Consider the following 21,211-nt stretch of genomic DNA (forward strand, 5'->3'; position numbering starts at 1 on the left):
CTCACAGAATCACATCAGTCAGGCACACACAGATGCTCACAGGGTTGGATGAGTTTTTCGGTATGAAACCTGCGCCAACTTTGTGTCTGTGCTCACGTTTATTCGCAGGCGTCTCTCCAGCCGCCTGGATAATATCAAGAAGACGGCGTGTGGCGACGGACAGTCGCAGTGTCTGCTGTGTGGGGAGTCTTTTGGACCGCAGGGGGTCACAGCTGTCCTCTGTGTGCAGTGCAACAAAGTAGGTGTGAGTCTGGGTTCTTTCTGCCTGAGCAGGGAGAGAAAACAAGCACGACACTCGTTCCTAGAGAATGTGAGCTACGGAAGTCTGTTAGGGCCAAACATAAGGAAACGAGAGAAGATTTATTTTGTACTTAAAAAGTTTCAATGTGAGTGCTACATGTGAGAAACATAAATCAGAGCATCAGCAGTTTCAGATTTAATTCAAAATGTTCCTAAAACTGAAATAAAGTTTAAACATGAATGAGTTCAACATGTTGAGATTAAAGCAAGATTTTCTAAAAAAAATATCTTCTTATACTTATTCTTATACTTTTTTTAATTTTGAGAATAAAGTGAAAATATCATGAATATTTTTGAAATATCAAGAATAAAGTAAAAATATTATAAAGATTGCAATGCAAAGAACAAAGCGTAAATTCCAAGAATACATTTTGAATTGAGAATCATAATAGTCAAAACTTGGCTCGTCGAGATTTTTTCTGGGAAAAAATTTCAAGTATGAAGTAATAAAAAAAATAAAAAAGAATAAAGTCGACATTTCGAGAATAAAGTTGAAATTTTGACAAAAAAATGATGGTAAAGTTTGAAATATGAGATATCGAGAATAAGTCTAACACTGATAAAGATTTTAATGTCAGGGATAAAGTTTAAATATGTTATAAATATATAATAAATATAATATAAATATGAAATGTTAAAAGAGATACAAAATATTGAGAATACAATAATAATATTAAGAATGAAGGTGAAATATCAAAATAAATTATATTGAGAATAAAGTGTGAAATATGAAGAATAAAGCCAAATTTAAAGTCACAAGATTGAAAATAAAGGCAAAATATCAGAATAAAGTTTCTTGAATAAAGATGAAATACTTTGAATGAAGTCCAGATATAAGAGAATTAAGTTAAAATTTAACTATTAGTGTCGAGTATTAAACAAAAGCAATAATTAAGTCAAAACAATGAAAGTTAAAGCAAAAATGAGCATAAAGCCAGTCTTGGTATCACTGCAAGGTATAAGAAAAGATACATACGATTTTTTTTTTCCTTTTGTGTGAAATTTTAAGAACATTAAATATAGAGAATGAAGTCTAACCTTCAGTTTTATGTCTTCTCATGTTTGGCCCTAATCCTCCTCCGTACATACCGAGCTGCAATGTTCTGAGAATGTTCCGTGCGATGTTCTGGTAATGTTTTCATGTTTTATTTGGTTCCCTGAATGTTCCTTTTAATAGCAGGAGAACGTTCTCTGAAAACATTCTCACAAAGTTGCAGTTCAAACGTTCAAATCACATTTCATGAACGTTTCATAAATCACATTCTGAGCCGTACTAACATCCTGAAAAGATCCTTAGAGTGTTGCAGTGAGCGTGTTCTACCTTTGTTTTGATGTAACATCCAGCAGTTTTATAAAAGGCGCTCTGACATCCCAGGCCTCGATAACATCCTGAACATATCTTCAGAATATCTGTCAGAATGTAATTAGAACTTGGAGGTAATGTTAGCCGATGTTATGGGAACGCTCCCCGCTAGCAGTGACAGACTTTGTGTTTACAGTATTTTCTTTAGTGTTGTGTAGATCTTAAAAGGTTTCCTCGGGGGATCAGCGCCCAGTGGGTCATACGCTAACATGCTCTGACACACTCTGTGTCCATTCTGCTTCTTGTTGCTCTCAGTACACACACACAGGTTAATGCTATCTGAACTGAAAAATATATATGAACTCCGTGCACCTGCATCAACATCTCATGTGTGTGTGTGTGTTTGCCTCTTTTGCAGCACATGTGCAGCAAATGTGGGATCTTCAGCAACAGCAGGGCATGTCCGATGTGGCTGTGCAGAATCTGCAACGAGCAGCAGGAGGTGAGAGGACGGAGAGACGACGAGCGGAGCGGGTTTGATGAAATCATGAAGGCTAAATTATGCCATTAAGTTATTTTCCTGCCGTCAGAACAGCAGCTTTTCTCCTGATCTGAGCCACTTTCTGCCTTTTAGACTCACACTGGATTGCATTTCACTGCTCAGTGACCTGGAAAATTACCCTCCATTGATACCCCCTCAATAGAGAAAAATGAGCCATGATTTATTTCAGCATTTATGTAATTTTAAAGATACAGATCGTATCTGGATTCATGCAGTTATACAATGCTGTTTGGATGATGGCGCTGTGTGTGTTCAGGTCCGAGCCTCAGGGAGCAGAGACTCTTTAAATAAATGCTCCCTCCTGTCAGTCACTCACAGAGTAACTGCTCTGTGAATGCAGCAGTGTCTTGTGTCTGTCTCATGAAACAGAGATGAGGAAATATACCTTTTTTTGCCCATTAAAAAACATAAATTCACACGTAAACGTAAAACACAACCCAACATTTATTACTCTATTTTTAAGGTTAAAAGTGCTGCAGTTCAGTGACCGGCCACTAGAGGCAGGCTACAAAACAACCAGAACTTCTTTCAACTTTTCCACCTAAATTAAAGTTTTTTTCCACCTATTTTACAGCCAAGTAAATAATAATACTAAGTAATAGGAAATTTGAATTCTTTTCATGTAGCGACTTTGAAATAATTTGTTACCTTTCATGTCTGTAAAACCTTTAAAAACATCTTTTTGGCCACATGGGGGCAGCAGAAACGAGTATAAACACAACTGTTGGAGCCGAATAGTTGCTTTAATTGTGCTAATTGATAACAACATTAATTTAGCTATGGAGCGTGTGTTTACTTATCAGTTATGGCTGGTTGGAGGGGAATGATGGTGCGTATAAACATCCCCCGCCCCCTTGATAGACAGGTGACTGCAGCACCTGTGATATGATAAGATAAGATAAGATAAGGTAGAACTTTATTAGTCAAAGGAAATTATTGTGGCAGATAGCTCCAAAAATACAGTACAAATATATAATAAGAGAAATACAAAAAACATCTCAAACACCAGTGGAAATACCCTAAATACACCGGCAGTGTTCTCAGGTAAGCAGCTGTACAGTTTTAGAGCTCTGCTGAAGCACTAAAACGTTATTGTTAATGAAGTCTGATCGCACGGTGACGCACTCGTCACAGCCTCGTCAGTCCTTTTGTTTGATTTGTGGATCTTGAAAAATAAACAACGGAAAATTGAAAGGAAAACTTGTGGCTCGTTGGTTGCTTGGGCGCATCCACTCTCAGATCCCATCGGCTATTGACTGACAACGACATAACCTCTGGGCACACCTGTGAACGTGCCGGGGCACGCAGCCAGCGGTTAGCGATAAGTGACTTCCTTTTCCACGTGCTGCTTTGTTTACAGAAAAAGAAACACATTTTTCTTGTGATCGACTTTAATTAATGGCTCTTCAGTTTGCTGAAAGAACAACATCATGATGCAGATTAGGAACAACATGAAGCTTTGTCAGGTCTGTCCTCAAGAGGAGAAGAAAAATACTTTAACATGAGAAGTTTGCTGAACGCAGGTCGGGTCGATCTGATGCATTCGAGGAAGTTGGAAAATCTGAACAGTTTTCGCGACACAGCGTCAGGGAGTTAATCTCAAGTTGAATTTTAGCTCTGTAACAGATTGTTAGCTGTTAGCATGCAGACGTACGTTTATAGAGATTAATAAGAAGCTACATCAGATCACGCTGACGGGAGCTGCGATGTCATTACGGTGGATTATGTTCCGCCTGCTTTTGCTTTCCACACTGTTTTTCCTGCATACGCCGCAGCCTGCTGATATGTGATTGGTCAATATTACTCAGACTACAAGCGTAGTTCAAACGTAAACAGGAACACTTGACGTCCCTGCCTACAGAGTCTACATTTCTCTGTAGGATATCATCACCAAACGGGGCTGTATCACCACCTTTAAGGTTGCTATGGTGATATGGTTTTGGCCACATTTGCTTATAAACACATTCAGCAGTTACAGAGCAATTAAGTTATAAATCTATAGCATATTATAGTATATTATTATTATTTATATTATTTTAAGACCTGAACTCTCCGTGTGTTCCTGCAGGTTCAGAAGCGTTCAGGCGCCTGGTTCTTCAAGGGGAGAGACCAGCAGAGTCTGCCCGCTCCCCTCCCTCTGTCCAGATCTCGACAGTCCAGCATCGAGAGCAGTTCAGGACCGCAGGAACCTCCAACACAGCATCAGGGACACGGTACACAGACAGTTTGGTTCGCAGTATTTAAGACGTATTTTGAAATGTTTCTAGACTTTGCACAAGCGAGCACCATCGTGCTATCAATTTAAAAACTACATTAAACTTTGACTTTTGTGATTTAAACTCTACTTTAACTTTAAACTACTTCTACCACAACTTGAGTGACAGTGTATGACCAGGAGCAGTGGCTGCGGCGGGAGCACACACAGCAGCTGTTGAGGTGGCAGTGATGTTCTTCTTTTGTCTCCTCAGAGCTCGCCGCAGATCCGCAGCAGCAGCAGTCCTGTGGATCAGAACAATGGGAGCAGACAGCAAGAACAACAGCTGACAGCTATAATGAGAGTCAGTCCTGTCCAGCAGCTGTAATGAAGACTGAGAGACAAGCGTTAGCCTCCAAACCACCGCGGGCAAACGCCCAGACAGCTGCCCCCTCCCCAGGTAAAGTCAAACTGCTCTTTCTAAGAATAAGCACGACGCTGCAGGGCGGTTTTTAAAAATATTTACCGTCACAAACAACATATAGAAAGAGGTTTCAGGCGGTGTATGAAGCTAATTATGTTCCGTGAACTTGCTAGCTCCCGCTGCAGATGTGGAAAACAAACGTCCAGAGACAGTTCCTCCTCCAGGTGTGGAAGAAAAAAGACAACCTGTTGTCTCCAGCATCATTTCATCACAAAACCCCACAAGCAGAATTAATCCACCTGTAAATCCACCGGTCAACAACCCCGCTCCCCCGAGACCCCCGCCGGACCGAACAGAGGATGACGACAACGACTACGACTCGGATGACGCCAGTAAGACACATTTTTCTTCTTAAACAAAAATCTGCCTGTTAGAAAGCATCTTTACCCATCGCAGGTGTTTACTTTGGAACAATTTCATCACTTTGAACCATCAAAGTCCTCTTTGTGCGCCTGCAGCTGAAAGGAGATTCCCAGTGGAGCGATGGAGAGTAACAAATCAATGTTTATCTGTTTCACAGGGAAATTGCTTTCTCTGACAGGTCTCGTAAAAGTTCAGATCCCATTTTTCTCTCTGATGTGTTTCTGTGTTTTTATTCTTACAGCCACGCTGGGATCGCTGGAGTTCAGTCTCCTTTACGAACAGGAGAGTCACTCCCTGCACTGTTGTATTGTTAAAGCCAAGGTAAGCACGCAAATAACATGCATCAAGACAACAAAACACATAGGACAAAACTACATGAGATAGGACAGGACAAGATGTGACAAGAATACAAAGAGACAAGTCACTGAAAGACAAAACAAGACACAAGAAGACAACAGCAGATGGGACAAGACCGGCTGGGAGAGGACAAGACAAGTAAAGATGGGAGAGACAAGAGAAAACTACACAGACAGGACAAGACATGATCAGACAAGACAAAGACAGATGGGAGAGACAAGCCTAGAGAAGATTTGATACGACAAAACAAGAGATTATGGGACAGGACAAGACCTAAACAAGATGTTTCAAGACAAGAGAAGACATCACAAGAGAGGTCACGACAAGACAACATGAGGTGAGACGAGAGAAAACAAAACAAGACAGGACAAGACAAGAAAAGACAAGACAGGACAAGACAAGACTAGAAAAGGTTGGATTATGGAAAACAAGATTATATGGGACAAGACAAGAAAACCAAGTTGAACAAAACTAAGAACAAGAACAAGATGAGAAAAGACGAGATGATTACACAGGACAACATCAGGCAAAATAAGATAGGACAAGATAAGACATGACTATATGGGAAAAGACAAAGCCAGATGGGACAAGACTAGACAGGACTTTATGGGACAGGACAAGACACAACAAGGTAGGACAAAACAAACTAAGGGACATGAAAACATGGGACAAGACATAAAACATCATAAGATTGGACAATAAAAGACAACAAGTTAGGCAAGACAAGAAAAGACATGACAAAATAAGAAAGGACAAAGACAAGACTGGATGAGACTTTATGAGACAGGACAAGACCAGACAAGAGAAGACTACACAGGACAAGAAAAGACATGACAAAATAGGACAAGACAAGGCTGAACGGGACAGACAAGAAAAGACAAGATGACAAGGTAAAGGACAAAGGTAGGACGAGGAAAGACTTTATGGGAGAGGACAAGACAAAACAAGATACAGGATAAGACATCATAAGAACAAGAAAGGATTGGATGAGACAAAAGAAGACTATATGGGACAGGGACAAAAAACAAGATGGTCAAGAAAAGACAAAATAAGACGGCACAAGACAATTACAGACTACAAAGGACAAGACAGGACAAGACAGGATAAACAGGTCAAGACAATAAAACACAAAAATGCCACAAAGGACAAAACAAACGGGGCAAGATAGACGAAGACAAGACAGAACAAGATAAGACAACACAAGATTTTACAAGAAAAGAGACGACACAAGAAGGGACGAGATGGGATAAGAAAAAGACAAAACTTGGCACAAGACGAGACAAACCAAGATGGGACAAGACAAGAAAAGAGATGACAAGAAATCAAGAAAAGGAAAAGAAGATGGGATAAGTCAAGGAAAGACGAGATGAGACATTATGGGATAAAACAAGACAATACTACGTGAGAAAAGACAAAAAATATAACGTTAATTAAGATGAGATAAAAAGAGATAAGAAAAGGCAAGATGGGAAAAGACGAGCCAGAAATGGGCGCAGGGAAAAACAAGACAAGATAAGAAATGTCCAATGAGTTTGACTTTAGATTTGTGGAAACATTTGCAAACAAAAAACATTAAAATATGTTAAAACATTACTTCTCTTTGTGTGTCTCAGGGTTTAAAGCCGATGGACTCAAACGGACTTGCTGACCCGTATGTGAAGCTGCACCTCTTACCTGGAGCCAGTAAGGTAAAATCATGTTCATTATAAGCACTGATTTAATCATCATTTAAAACTACATGAATCATTCCACATGATGAATCACTTACAGAGCGGTATGGAGCCTTCAGCTGATGCACTGCAGAGACGTGTTGTGTTCAATGATCCTGTAACTGTGCGCAGCTTGTGAGCGGGGTATAGGAGTGCCCTGATTCAATTTGGGATGCACTCAAAATATATGATGTAGCAATAACCCCTCAGCTGATCCTCCTGGCATCAGATGCATGTGCATGATTTATGATGTGTAATAATGTCTCAGGCTCCTGAGAGAACATCTCACTTCATAGGAATCAGACATTATCAGCCCCGGTTCCTCATCTCGTGAATGTTTCTGGTGTTTCTCAGTCGAACAAACTTCGTACCAAGACACTAAAAAACACCCTGAATCCTGCGTGGAACGAGACGCTGGTCTACCACGGGATCACTGACGACGAAATGTCGCGCAAAACCCTCAGGTAAGAGCAACCTTAAACTTTTACTCAACTACATTTGAAAGACAAATATCGTACTTTTGACTGCACTACATTTTTATGAATGTGATTGTATTTACGCTTTAAAACCAGAACATTTGAGATCATTTTTTAACATAATTTGATGGAAAAACGAGTTTATTTTTCACAATAATCCAAAATCCAGTGGAAAAATCCAGCTGCCCGGCGAGGGGTAACCATGGAGACGCTAACTTTTGGATTGAAATCCAAAAAGACATAAAAGTACAAAAGAGTTTTTTAAGGCGCGCTGCCTGTCTGTGTGTCTTCAGGCTCTCGGTGAGTGACGAGGACAAGTTTGGACACAATGAATTCATCGGAGAGACACGAGTCGCCCTGAAGAAACTGAAGTTTGACCAGAAGAAGAACTTCAGTGTTTGTTTGGAGCGAGTGATCCCGGTAAGCCAAGGCCGACATCTCAACACTGTTAGACACTGTTAGGGCCCAATCAGACAGGACGCGTTTTAGCAGCTGGGGGCTTTTTTGTCATTGTTTTCAATGAGAGGGACGCTTTTTGCGCTGCAGAGTGCCTCGCTTTTTTCCGCTCTGTGCGCCTCGAGTTTTTGAGGAAACGCTCCGAGCGCCTCGAGTTGAAAAGACTTCAACTCAAAGCAGAAAAGCGCCCGACGTCATGGGCGTTTTTTCTCATTGTCCAATCGGATGAAAGGAGAGGCAGGCCTTCTGTCAGTTTACAATGTAACGGTTAGGTTAATGACAGCTATGATTCGGTGGTTGCCTTAACAACAGTAGGAAAAAAAGCCGCCCCCAGCTGCTAAAACGCGCTGTCTGATCGGGTGTTTACTTTCACAAAAAAGGCAGTGTGGTGCGCCTCGCGTTTTACAGCCTGCAAAGCATGTTCTGTCTGATCGGGCCCTTAAAGGGCTATTTGACTAGAATCGCTGTTAACTACTCTTTACTCAAGCGACGTGTTGGTAGTGACAATAATAACGGCAGATAACAATGAAAGAGGTGTTTACTGGTTTGCTTTCTTTACAGGTGAAGAAGGCTGTTGGAGGACCGGCCCGCGGCATGGCTCTTTATGAGGACGACGTAAGACCCTTACGCTGTGTTTGTCAAAAAAGTAAAGGAAGAATAGTAGACTACACCTTTATGTGTAGATGTTACAGAAGTTAAAGGTGATGTTCTCAATTTTTTGCTATTGACAGCAAATCCTAGAAGAGACCAAAACCAACGAGTGCGTCTATCCAAAGCCTGATGAAACTTCTCTCTCTTTGCAGTAGACATAAGGACGCACTGATTCAATACTGACCTTAACAGGAAGATCAAGTATCAACCGGACGTGATCGATCCAGATTACATGTCTCCATCAAAGTTATTCAGATATTCACTCTTTCCGTTGTCAGGTCGTAGGTCGGCAGTTCATGGCGGGAAATGAGCTCTTTGGAGCCAAAACACTTCACATAAACATTTAGACTCACAATCCTGCTGACCTACATACAAACTAGAACACCAAACGTGGATCATTTAGCTGAAAGTTTTCCTCAACATAAGCGTAATTTACCAGAGCTTGTAACGTTGGCTAACAGTTGGGCTTTGGTCTTTTCATGGTCGTTATTGACGGTAACGAAACGTCAATGCAAATGGTTTCAATCCTGTTGCATAATAATGTATTTGCAGATCATTCTTTGCTTATACATTATCCACCATTAGTAAGTATTATGATAATCGTGGTGTAATCCCTGCAGATATGTTTACAGGGCATTAAGACCAGTCAAAGGACAGAGCATTACTTATCCGTTCTGTGTGCAGCTGAACGAAGGAGATGACTCAGAGGAGAGGGGTCGTATCCTGGTGTCACTGACGTACAACAGCCAGCTGGGTCGCCTGATGGTGGGCGTGGTCCGCTGTGCTCACCTGGCCGCCATGGACTCCAATGGCTACTCGGACCCATTTGTAAAAGTGTACGTACTCCATCCATCTGAATCTTCACCGTTACAGGAATAGAAAGACAATCATTGTCTTGTTTAGAGTACGGTGAGAAGATTGATATCACTCTCATGTCTGAGGATTTAAGAAGCTACAGCCGCAGAAGGCTAGCTTAGCTTAGCTTAGTGCAAAGACTGAAAACAGCTAACCTAGCCAGGCAGCTTATGTCTGTTCAATCTGTAAGAACTCATTTGCACAAAGAGAGTTGCTATAGGCTTTGTTTTACCTTTGGACAGAGCTAGGCTAGCTTTACCCCCATTTGCAGTCTTTGTGCTAAGCTAACCGTCTACCGGCCGTGGTGTCATGCTTTATGAACACCGTTGAGTGGTATCTTCTCGTTTCACTGAAGTCTTTAAAACACACTATTTGGGTTCATTTCCTTCCAGCCGTTAAGACTAAATGTTACTTGTGTTTAATTATTTGTTAAACGAGTTTACACTGACTTTAACCCCTGTGAACTTCTGTGTTGTAGATGTCTGAAGCCCGATATGGGAAAGAAAGCTAAAAACAAGACACAGATCAAAAAGAAGACCCTGAATCCAGAGTACAACGAGGTCAGTTCTTTCTAAACTGCTGCTCTTTATGTGCACATGCTGACACTCACCCAGATCCCAGTCATAGATCTTGTAATAAACTCTCTGTCCATTCACTGTGTTTCAGGAATTCAGTTATGAAATAAAGCATGGCGAGTTAGCCAAGAAAACACTTGACGTCTCCGTCTGGGATTATGACATGGGAAAATCCAACGATTTCATTGGTAAGTGAAGACATCATCTTGCAATCACAATTTCGTATCCATCCAATTTAGCAATATCTTCTGGTTGGCTGGCCCAACACTACTGACTAAGCAACAACTGAATGAATTGGCGTAAAACTTGGTACAGTGATGTCTTAAAGGAGCCGTTCGCCCCTGGAAAAAGCCACTGTCAGTCAAAGCTGGTGTTCTCTTTAATCAATTAGCAATAATATTTGAAATTGGCGCCATAGCTGTGGAGAAAGTTGTACAAACAGCTTGTGGTTTCGCCTATTCTGCATTCCTACAATACCCAGCGTGCATTGCGCCCCTCCCTGTGAAAGGGACGGCCCAGCGAGAGACGCTGGAGAGAATCCGAAATACGACGAGAATATACCGGTGGATCGTCTAAAAAATCTTTAGTCTACATTTCAAACCTGACGATTTTGAATGAGACATGACATCGGACGCAGCCATCCTAGATCAAGGAAGTGTAGTTTAGCGAGCTCCCTGGTCTCCGCCAGATGACGTGTTTTATGTAGTCTCACAGAGGTTTTCCAGGGCCCATTGCAGAAGCGTCCTCCAAAGGCACAGAGTGAAATTGCATTTTTTTCCTACCATAATGGCATTAGCTCCACATAATAGCGTGATAGGACTGAGGTTGAAAACTGGCGAACTGGCCCTTTAAATTTTAATCTCGGCCACCATAGTTTACATGTATTTAACATGGCTACCTGATAAATACTGACTACAAATAAAAACCAAATATCATCAGCATTAGCAGTAGCATCCTTTGTTTTTGGTGCAAATTACCATAAGTTAGCATGCTAATAAGCTAAACTACGATGGTAAACTTGCATGTATACATAATACTACTAAACATCAACATGTTAGCATAGTCCATATGAATTTGTTGCATCCTAAGATTAGCATTCAACTTGCTAAAGTGAAATCGTGAATCAGCTAAACCCTTGCAAACTTCCTGTATGCTACATCAGATTAGCCTTGTCGACGTAAACATGTTAGCATGTTTAAATCAGCTTGTTGCTCTTGTTTACCTTTAGCTTTTTGCACTTCTGGTTAGATGCTAAACTGCATTTAGTTGTTCAGTACTTGTACTCGATCAATGACAGTAACGCTGAATCTAAACTAATCAAATAAATGCTAACTTTTCTCTCTGTTCCAGGAGGATGTCAGCTCGGCATCCAGGCTAAAGGAGAGTGTTTGAAGCACTGGTACGAATGCCTGAAGAACAAAGACAAGAAGATTGAGCGCTGGCATGTTCTACTGAATGACAACCCTGCACTGTTTGAGGATTAAAACATCCTCCTGTCTTATTTTCTTTCTCTGTTGTTCTCCCTGTAGAATATTGTCTTCCAGTGAACACAGGTGGACGGATATTACCCCGTTGCTTTTATGCCCCCTTTTGTCCCAAAGTGCAATGTGCAAGCTACATTTCTAACAGTTTTCAGGTGACCAACATGGATGTCGACTACAGGTCTCTTTATAATATGAAGCAACCATTAAACACAACCAGGAAGTTGACATATTCAATGTTATTATATCATAAACTGTATGATAAATCAATCTTACCTGACACGCTGTCATGACGACAAAGAGTGATTATAATAATATTTTGCGGAGGAGATATTATCATTATCATAAATTAAGTATGATGTAATAATGCGTGCCTCCACGTTCAGACCCGACAAAGGGAATTCCCCGTGCTCTGACCTTTTTGTCCCCGTGTGTGCTCCAGTCAGATGAGATCATGTTACGTGCTATCAGCTGATCCGTGTGACCACGTAGTTCGAGTGCTTGCCTCACCAAAACATTCATTTTGCTTGTGTTATTGTGCATAATTAATGTGCATCATACATATGTTATATAGAAATGGGGACAGGTAAGGATGTATGGTTACTGAAATGATGTGATAACATGATGGTCTCATGTCCCTGCTTCACCTGTGCATGTGTGTCTGTCTTCCGGAGACGTTTAAAAGCCCACAATGCTTCTGCATGGCGTTATATGATAAAGAACAACTTAATGCAGCGTGCAACATGAATATTCCTCCCGAGGTATATTTGATTCATGCGTTTGAAGTGTTATCAACATTTTGCTCTCTGATGTGTACTCATATTGATGCATGTCTGAACTCACGTTGTAGCATAATAAATAAAAGCATCATGGCACTTCCTTTGCTCCTCTTCCTGCTTGATTCATGTTGTGACCTGGCAGAAAACTTTGTTTGAATCAGGCGAGGTCTGAGCCAATCAGCTGAGGCGGACACGCAGCAGAGAATTCTGTGAACTTTGACTCGTCTTGATAAAACTTGCCTTCAGTCCAAGTGGGTTAAAGTTTACGGACTCTTTACACTCTGAAAAGTCTGTCCTTGAATTTGAGCAAAGACATAATCTGCCTTTTTCCATCAGGTTCCATGTGAGGAGAAATCAAAATATAGGGCTTAGGTTTGAGAAAAAAGAACAATCAATACAGCTGATCTGACTTAACCCTGAGACCTACAGACAGCAGAGAAAGAAACGTGCATTATCTTAGGCTCTCATACCTGCATCTCTTTGGTCAGAGAAAAAGTAGGAACATAAAAGAAACAAACCATTTAATTTCCTCTAAATTAATATATTCCACAACTTCATAAAGTACTTTTCCTGAAGAGGTTCAAGGGTTACCAAGAAAATCAGAGGCATCACTTTTTTTATAACGTCTAAATGATGTTAATATGTTCAGAACTGTTTTGTATGTGCACTGGGTCAACTCTGAATACCCAAGTAATAAACTGTGATCAGAGGTCACACGCCAACAAGTGTTAAATTCAAGCGAGCCAAAAAGGTTGGAAACCAAAGGTCACTACCTTGAAATAAATAGCGATGCACCTCTTTAACATTATTGGACTTAATATGAAAAGGACCAAATTCATAGCAGACCCAGTGACATAAAAAGTCCCAGTGTTTGTTCACAATAACCCCGGCACCATGTACAGTTTAATGTGTACGTTTAAAAAAGATAAAGGCTTTAGCTAACGAGTTAGCTAGGCTAACGTTACTAACTGTCCAGAATTGAGGCTGGCAAGCTAACAAGCTAACAGACACTATGAATTTATAAGCAGTGTCTGTGGTTAAAAGTGTTACAGCAGGTCGGTGTGTTAGTCTAGTTGTTGGTAATACTTGTGGGCTGAAGATTGAGTTTAAGTTAGTCAGAACTACAGGTGAGATGTTAGCGAAGGTGTTAGCAAAACAACACAGTAGGCTACATAAAATAAGCGCAGCATCATCAGATAGATAACTTTATCATTCATTTTTACACAATTTCAACTCCACAGACTGTAACTTTATCTCAGAATATGGCTTATTGTCCATAATTTCATTATTTAATGTCACAGGTTTTGCTGTGTTATGCTAGTAGCAGCTAATGCAGCATAGCGCCTCTGTCTGGAGACACAAGCCTTTCTACTATTGTTTTCAGCGTGGCAGTAGTACGCCCTGAGACCGTAATGTGTAAGAGCTGGAGTTCCTCTTTAAAAGGACAAAATCCTACTGGCTATTATGTCTAATAAGCGACCTTCATGGCTTGTCACCCCACTTTTTCTCTCCTCCCCCTGAGTCTACTGTCAACCCCTCCTGTCAATGGAGGCCACATGTTCTTAAAATGGATAATTAATATGATTAGAGCTGACATTTTTCCCTCAGGACAGCCGTGGCATCTCTGTGAAGAAACAAAGCAGGATTTTACAAGGTGATGAAACTTATCCTCTGAAATAAAACCGGAGAAATTCAAAATGTGTACTTTCGATCAGGTTCTGTAGCAATGATGCTAAAAAACTACTTCACATCAAAACTTTTATACACGTTTTTCACTAACATTGCCTTCTGAATATAATTTATTGATGGTCTAAGTTTCAGTACAAAAAATAAACAGTTAAAAACGGGGCAAAGAAAGTAGTTGTGGTGTCAATAACACAAATTGATTAGCTTGTCACATTTTCATTAAAGTGTGAATAATAAGTCACATTTGCAGATTGATAACCTATTTGGCTTGTGTGTGTGTCAATCGATATATCATGGCCACTGCCACTGATATTCGTGTGTGTGTGTGTGTGTCTGTGAGTGAGAGAGAGAGAGTGATGTTTGACTACACTGACAGGTCACATGATCTCTGCTGATTTGGATGTTGCGTTTGTGTTAGAACTACCGGAAAACCCCGCACACCTCCCGCCTCCTCTTCTCATTTAAAACCGACCTGGAGTCTGAAAATCGTCCACAGTGAGCGGAGCAATAATTGCTTTTACACTGAAGCTGCAGCAGCCTTCAATTCTTTCATTCAGAGGCTGTTGCGCCATGACGCACATCGCTCCACTTCTCATCCTCATTTTAACATCATCCCTCCTGAGATGGACGGCTGCAGACGCGTCGATTATCTGTCCCTGGATGAGAGTTTTACCCAACGAACAAGTGCACTACACTTTTCTCCGGAGGGACCCCCGGCAGGCCTCTCCATCTCTGCGGCTGTACCACACCGCCTGGTATGGACGCACTCTGCTCGGCTGCGCCTGGAGCGATCACGCAGCGGTGACCCAGAACTACCTCTCTCTGTGCCAGGAGCGCACGCACGAGTTCGTCGATCATCCAGATGAGAGTTTCAATCTGGACTCCGTGTTTGAGGCAGAGGAAATGTGCGTCTCTGTGGCTTTTCCAGATGCGGGAGGACGCGCGGGGATTAGGTCAGTGAGGAGCGTGGGTGGTGGAGGTCGAGCTGAAAGGTCAGAGGTCAGGACCCATCAGCGTGTGAAGCGTGGATTCATTGTACCAGGGACTCTGTGGTGTGGCTCTGGCAACAAGGCACCTTCATATACTGATTTGGGTACGTTCATATTTTATGTATATATATGTAGTCCAATAATGAGCCTGATAATTATGTACCAGAGTGGTTACCAAGAAAAAGAACGGAGGTCATTAAATCATTAAAGGGATAAGAACACAAAAAATATCTTGATTTCTTAATACTTTTCTAATAATACATTTTGATGTGTTATACTAGATACTTTTATCTGTTGATTTTTGCTGAGCTGAGATGTAAAACATAATTTCATTAACCTGTTTTTTTAGAATTATGGACTCTTAAGTTTCCATTTTTAGGACCTAACACGTGGCGAACCACTTTTAAACTTTTAAAAACTTAAAGGGGCACTCACCAATTTAGTTTTGTACTTCTAAAAAATGGGGCAATTTGGGGGGCAGATTTAAAAAAGGACGGGCAGAATTGACACAAAACAGACTGAGATATCTGGACTATCAAAGTGTGTTCAGAAAGGGTCGATCTAAACTCTAAGTTTGAATTGTTTCCACCCATATTTATTGGCGAGCATTCTTCTCCTTCTCCTTCTTTCTCTGGAGCATTGCTGCCTGCTTTTTACCACCACTTGTCGATCCAGTTGCAGGAATGTGTGCTGTGTTACCTTCTTTACAAATGCTGTTCCAAAAATAGACTTTATTCAAGAAGAGGACTTGTGTCTTAGTTTCAAAAGTTAAGTCAATGTGGACGTGCCTTAAACCTGCATTCTTGTAATGGCCAGCAGGGGGCGACTCCACTGGCTGCAAAAAGAAGTGCACCACAAATAGAGCCTACTTCTCATGATTTATTCCCTCAGTAAACATGTTTCTATTGAGTTAAAGGTCTCAAATCTCTAAGTCTTCCTACATGCAGCATGTTTCATAAATAAAAACATAAGTCCTAAAGGTTGTGATACTGATCTGATAATTCATCACTCTGTGGATCTCATTTTACCTCTTGCAGGAGTGTTTTCAGACACAGACAGCTGCTGCCGTGAACACGACCAGTGCAAAGACACCATCCTGTCCTTCCACTCCCACTTTGGTGTCTTCAACAGCAACATCTTCACCATGTCTCACTGTGACTGCGACAACAAGTAGGGATTTTACCAACATCCTTTACTAAAGCCAGAATAAGCTGATTTGTTTTATTAAATAATGTTACCAAAATGTTCCAGGTTTCGCAGTTGTCTGATGGAGGCGAATGACAGCATCTCTGATGTGGTGGGATACACCTTCTTTAACCTGCTGAAGATGCACTGCTTTGAGTTCTCACACAGACTCCAGTGTACAGAGAGAAACTGGTTTGGCATGTAAGTGACGAAGAAATGAACAAAGAAATCAAACTTTCTCTCTTACCTCGAGTTGTAGCTCGTCCTGCAGATAGTTTAGCATTTATTTGTCCTGGTTTTTGAGACATCTGTTTTGGGGATTTGTCCCTCCACCTGTTGAAACTTTAGCGATGCTAGCAGATAAATTTGATAGCAATGTTGGTTGTTGGTCGTACTCTCGCTCACCCACACCCAATCGGAGGGGTCCTGACCCTTCATTGTGTCCAAAGGTACATCTGGGTGGGCTGCAAGATGATTAAAATGCATATAAAAAGTGAGAGTCAATATGTGTTAGCTTAGCGTAAAGACTGGTACCAGAGGGAAACAGCTAGCCTTCTTTTGTTGCACAGATTAAACAGATAAGATGAGTTGTTAGGGAGGAGGCAGGGGAGCTGTTTTACCTTTAATCTAGTCCGCATGCTAAGCTTCACTAACCTGCTGCAATAGCTTCATATGGAAGGACTGTCAATCTTCTCATCTAATGCTAAAGAAAGCTAATAAGTGTATTTTCCTCGTCCTTTATTTCAACCTCTGTCGTGTCTTGCAGGTGCAAAGAGACTAAAATGGCTCTGTACGCTGAGGTCCACCCACCCACGCTGTTCGAGTCCCCCGATCCAACTGACGTCAGCATGAACATCTCCATCATAAACACCACCATACCCAGAGATCCACCGGAGAGCAGCACGTCAACACCGCAGCTCTCCTCCATCACCGCTGCAACGCCTGCACCATCAACGAGATCCCCCTCCCCCTCCATCAACCCCAATGACAACACCTCACAAAGACCTGAAGGATCCGTACAAGAGAGCAGGGACGACCTGGAGAACTCTATACCCACCAAAAACTGGTCTCTGTCTCACCTGGACGCCGATATCACAGGTATTCATCACACCCCTTCAGCTGAAGCTTATATTTTGACACTGCAGTAACAGAATTGCACTTGACACTGTTGCTTCACCTCCTCAGAGAGGCAGTCGCCGTGTGCCGTCTACAAGGATCTGGACGAGTGCAGGAACAAGATCCTTCCCCAGCAGAAGAGATATGGACTCCACAATCTGGAGACGAAGACGCTGTATCACTGCAACTGCACCAGCAGGTAAATCAGCAAAAACAAGACAGAAAATAACAAACATGCTGTCAGCATTTATATTTCCAAACGGCAAGAGGCCATTTACTTCAATAAAGTGCTGTACATCACTAGAAAGTCCCGCTGATTGAAGGTGAAAGGGTAGTATGACAGCATGTCTAGATTACGCAACCACAAAAGTAAACACTGCTATATGCAGAATATAAACAGATAATGGTGCACTCACCTTTATTTCTGTCTGTCAGGTGAGCCGACACAGACGTGGTGTGATGTTTCATAACAGAAGTAGGCCGCGAGCAGTCTACACACTGTACATTCACACGGGTACATAAGGTGCTCTGTGGATGTGACGGCCTTGGACATTATCGTACCCTGTCTGCACACACAGTCTCTCCCTCTCTCTCTCTCTGGTTGTCTTTTCGCTCGGCTGGTTCGTTCATCTTTGGTATTTGTTTTCTTTTTTTCCTGGCATGTCTGTCTGTCTCCGACGTGTTTGTCCGTCCTGCCAGATTATTTCAGACTTTGGCTCCGCAGAGAAAACTGACCGAAGTGCAGACTCTTCTTCTGGGACATGTGTCTAAATCCTGCTTCCTGACTCAGGACTGCACTGAAGGCAACTTGTAAGTACACAAACACAGACGTAGATGCATCCTCTACTAGTGCTTCAAGAAAGTTTTTTTTCATAATATAATAATATCAGTGCGTAGAGCGGGGGTGGAAGAAGTAGGAGGATCCTTAACTTAAACAAAAATACAAATATTGGAATGTTAAAATCCCTCTTGTAAGAGGCAAGTCAAAAGTACTCACTAAAGTACTCGTAAATACTGATGCATCAATAGCAGTATTTCACAGTTGGAGCAAGTCCAGGTGGAGCTAAATTTAGCCATGTTGGACACAGTTAGCTCGTAAACCGAGGGGTCATTCCCCATCAATAGGTCACCAGATAAATCTGAGGTTAAACTTTTATTTAAAGTAAGCCATTTGGGGCGTCTGTGGCTACGTGGCAGTCGGTCGTCTCTCAGTCAGAAGGTTGGGGGTTCGATCCCTGACTGCTACAGTCACATGTCGAAGTGTCCTCGGGTAAGACACTGAACCCCAAATTACTCCCGGGGGGCATAGCCAGCGGGTATGAATGGGCATAGCTCTGATTGGAGATTGGCACTTGGGCCTTTGCCATCAGTGTGTGAATGAGTGTGTGAAAGGGTGAATGTGACATGTAGTGTAAAAACAGCTTTGAGTGGTCGCAAGACTATAAAAGTGCTCTATAAGTACAGACCATTTAACATTTAAAAGTAAAGCAGGAAAATGTCTTGCGAGGGTTTGCAAGCCAAACTGTTTTATTTTTTATAAACATTGTATTTTATGAGTTAATCATATGTCGTTCTCTAAACCTGTAAAGTATTAAGAAACTAGAGCTACACATTTAGAGTAAAATAATATTTTCTTCTGAAAATGTAATGGAGTAAAAGTTAAATGAAAAAGAAGGAAAGACATTTTATTTATTTATTTATTTTTTCTACTTTCACTAATCTTTGCTGTTTTTTGCCCTAAAATATGACATAATTGTCCCTTTTTTGGTCGGGAAAGTTGTTTAAATCAAACAAAAATTAAGGCATCTTTATTGGAACGATTTATAACTCAGTGGGCCAGACTAGACACTGTGTTTCACCAGCTAAAAACCATGTGAAGCAACAGTTTCATCTTAAACAAGGTGTTTTATTTCATAATTTTATCATAATTATTATATTCAATCTTAATCTACATAATAAGTAACTATAGCTGTCATAAAAGTAAAAACTAAATTATTATAACATATTCAAGTACAAGTAGAAAAAGAGTTCTGCAGTAAAGTAAATTGATGTACTGAATAAAAGCATCACAAACTTTCTTCTTCCTTGTTGAACAGCTGTACAGCAGTTCTGGTGAGAACGCAGCTTCCTCAGCTGGACAAGAGGAGCGGTGCAGACATGGAGGAGCAGCGCCATCTACAGGCCGTCAGACAGAAGGTCAGGAGGCCAAACGGCAGGAGAGCGAAGAGAAAAGACCGACCAGTCAGGCTCCACAAACTGTGTCTCAAGATGGTCCGAGCCAAACTCAACAAGACGCACGTCAGCAGCCTGTAAGACAAAGAGGGCGTGACCAGGAGACTCATAGTGTTTAGTATGACATAAATATAGTATAGGACATAATGCAACAAACAATCATGTAGATAAATACAGAACCTTGAAATTGTAAAGGACAATTTTTAGTTAATTTCAGAAGTCTTTGTTTTATTTCAGCACTTTTCTGTCCTTAAAAGTCTGTTTTTATCTCACAACATACTTTTTACTGATATAAGTTTAACATCATATAACCATCAACAAATATCTGCGGTCTTATGAGAAATATTTCTTAAAATTAAACGTATTTTATATATAAAAATTACACCATTCAAAAGGATAAAACTGAGAACTTTTCGAAATATTTTTTAAATTAAAAGTTTTGAAAAGAAGCTGGCTTAAATAACATTTCACAATAATAACCTGTGTTTACACAGTTATATATAATGTTAATGTCTACATGCATTCATAGTATTTTGCCTTATATATTTAGTAAATACTGAACACTGTGGGTACCCCTAAATATTGTAGTATTATGTATATATTGTCTACATCAAGGATGTAGTGGAACTGTGAATACGTATTGACCATTTTCAGAACAAACGTACCCCTTATACATAAAAACCAAACAACTTCACAGCAGATGTTTTGTCTTATAGAAGCAACACAACAGGTGGAACTATTAACATTAATGAGGACTACATGTTTTATGACTAATACCTGCTAAACTAAATCTCATCAACATTAGCTGTGTTTAGAGTTTATTGTAAGAATGCTAACATCTTAAACAAGTATAGCTAACAAGGTAGGACCTGCTAAACAGCTAAGCTAGCTTTGTCAAAGACAAAGCATGTTAGCTTACTGTCATTAGCTTTAGCTCAAAGCATTAGTGAACCTGTAAGCACAGCCCCAGCTACTAGCTTGTTCTGCTATAAGTCACAATGTCTGTCATGAATGGTCAGTTGTGTTTGATATTAACTATCGGTTTTTGTACCAACATTTAATCTCCACATCAGTAGTCTATAAAGGTACTCTGGTGAGGTTTCAGCACTCACTTGAGTATTTGTTAATATTTGTACTGTGTTTTAAGAGTTGTAGACAGAAGACTGTTAACTCAGAAATTTTGTATGTAAATATCTGTACATAAAATACATGTTGGAATGTTTGATGTATAATGTGAGAAGGAAATGTATGATCGACTGAATGTTTGAAGGAATAGATTGACATTTTGGGAATACGCTTTAGCTAAAGCTGACAGCTAATCAGCTTAGTTTAGCACAAAGACTGGAATTAGGGAAAAACTAGTCTGGCTCTGTCCAACGGTTAAAAAAGACACTACAGCAACTGTTGTAAAACTAACACGAACTTTTAAAGATGCTAGAAGGTGGATTTTTTAAGCTA

At 40.8% G+C, this 21,211-nt stretch overlaps 2 protein-coding genes across 2 annotated transcripts in view; both read left to right on the forward strand.

Moving 5' to 3' along the window:
* The window catches only part of rph3aa (rabphilin 3A homolog (mouse), a), a 33,381-nt gene extending 20,748 nt beyond the window's left edge, over positions 1–12,633 (forward strand). Inside the window, exons 3-16 of the mRNA XM_069673277.1 lie at positions 109–238; positions 2,022–2,105; positions 4,234–4,378; positions 4,634–4,819; positions 4,957–5,175; positions 5,448–5,527; positions 7,177–7,251; positions 7,627–7,736; positions 8,042–8,168; positions 8,766–8,819; positions 9,540–9,691; positions 10,189–10,270; positions 10,377–10,473; positions 11,636–12,633. Of these exons, the coding sequence (XP_069529378.1) occupies positions 109–238; positions 2,022–2,105; positions 4,234–4,378; positions 4,634–4,819; positions 4,957–5,175; positions 5,448–5,527; positions 7,177–7,251; positions 7,627–7,736; positions 8,042–8,168; positions 8,766–8,819; positions 9,540–9,691; positions 10,189–10,270; positions 10,377–10,473; positions 11,636–11,769 (1,675 nt within the window). The 3' untranslated portion in view covers positions 11,770–12,633. The remainder of the gene's footprint in view (positions 1–108; positions 239–2,021; positions 2,106–4,233; positions 4,379–4,633; positions 4,820–4,956; positions 5,176–5,447; positions 5,528–7,176; positions 7,252–7,626; positions 7,737–8,041; positions 8,169–8,765; positions 8,820–9,539; positions 9,692–10,188; positions 10,271–10,376; positions 10,474–11,635) is intronic.
* A 2,168-nt stretch (positions 12,634–14,801) lies between these two features.
* On the forward strand, positions 14,802–19,834 carry pla2g3 (phospholipase A2 group III). Its single transcript, XM_069673908.1, has 7 exons — positions 14,802–15,324; positions 16,258–16,390; positions 16,472–16,606; positions 17,172–17,503; positions 17,591–17,720; positions 18,221–18,331; positions 19,618–19,834. The coding sequence occupies exons 1-7, from the start codon at positions 14,802–14,804 to the stop codon at positions 19,832–19,834; spliced, it is 1,581 nt and encodes a 526-aa protein (XP_069530009.1).
* Positions 19,835–21,211: the final 1,377 nt, after the last annotated feature.

The sequence above is a fragment of the Semicossyphus pulcher genome, unplaced genomic scaffold (assembly GCF_022749685.1).
Source record: "Semicossyphus pulcher isolate SPU_LCO1_2020_fin unplaced genomic scaffold, fSemPul1.0.p SCAF_22, whole genome shotgun sequence".
In the NCBI taxonomy this organism is placed as follows: Eukaryota; Metazoa; Chordata; class Actinopteri; order Labriformes; family Labridae; genus Semicossyphus; species Semicossyphus pulcher.

Bases quoted from the DNA above. Each gene is read 5' to 3' on its own strand.
- pla2g3 (XM_069673908.1), top strand. From the start codon at position 14,802: ATGACGCACATCGCTCCACTTCTCATCCTCATTTTAACATCATCCCTC. The intron at 17,504-17,590 runs GTATTCATCACA...TCACCTCCTCAG, and splicing joins CCTGGACGCCGATATCACAG to AGAGGCAGTCGCCGTGTGCC. The intron at 18,332-19,617 runs GTAAGTACACAA...CTTGTTGAACAG, and splicing joins GACTGCACTGAAGGCAACTT to CTGTACAGCAGTTCTGGTGA.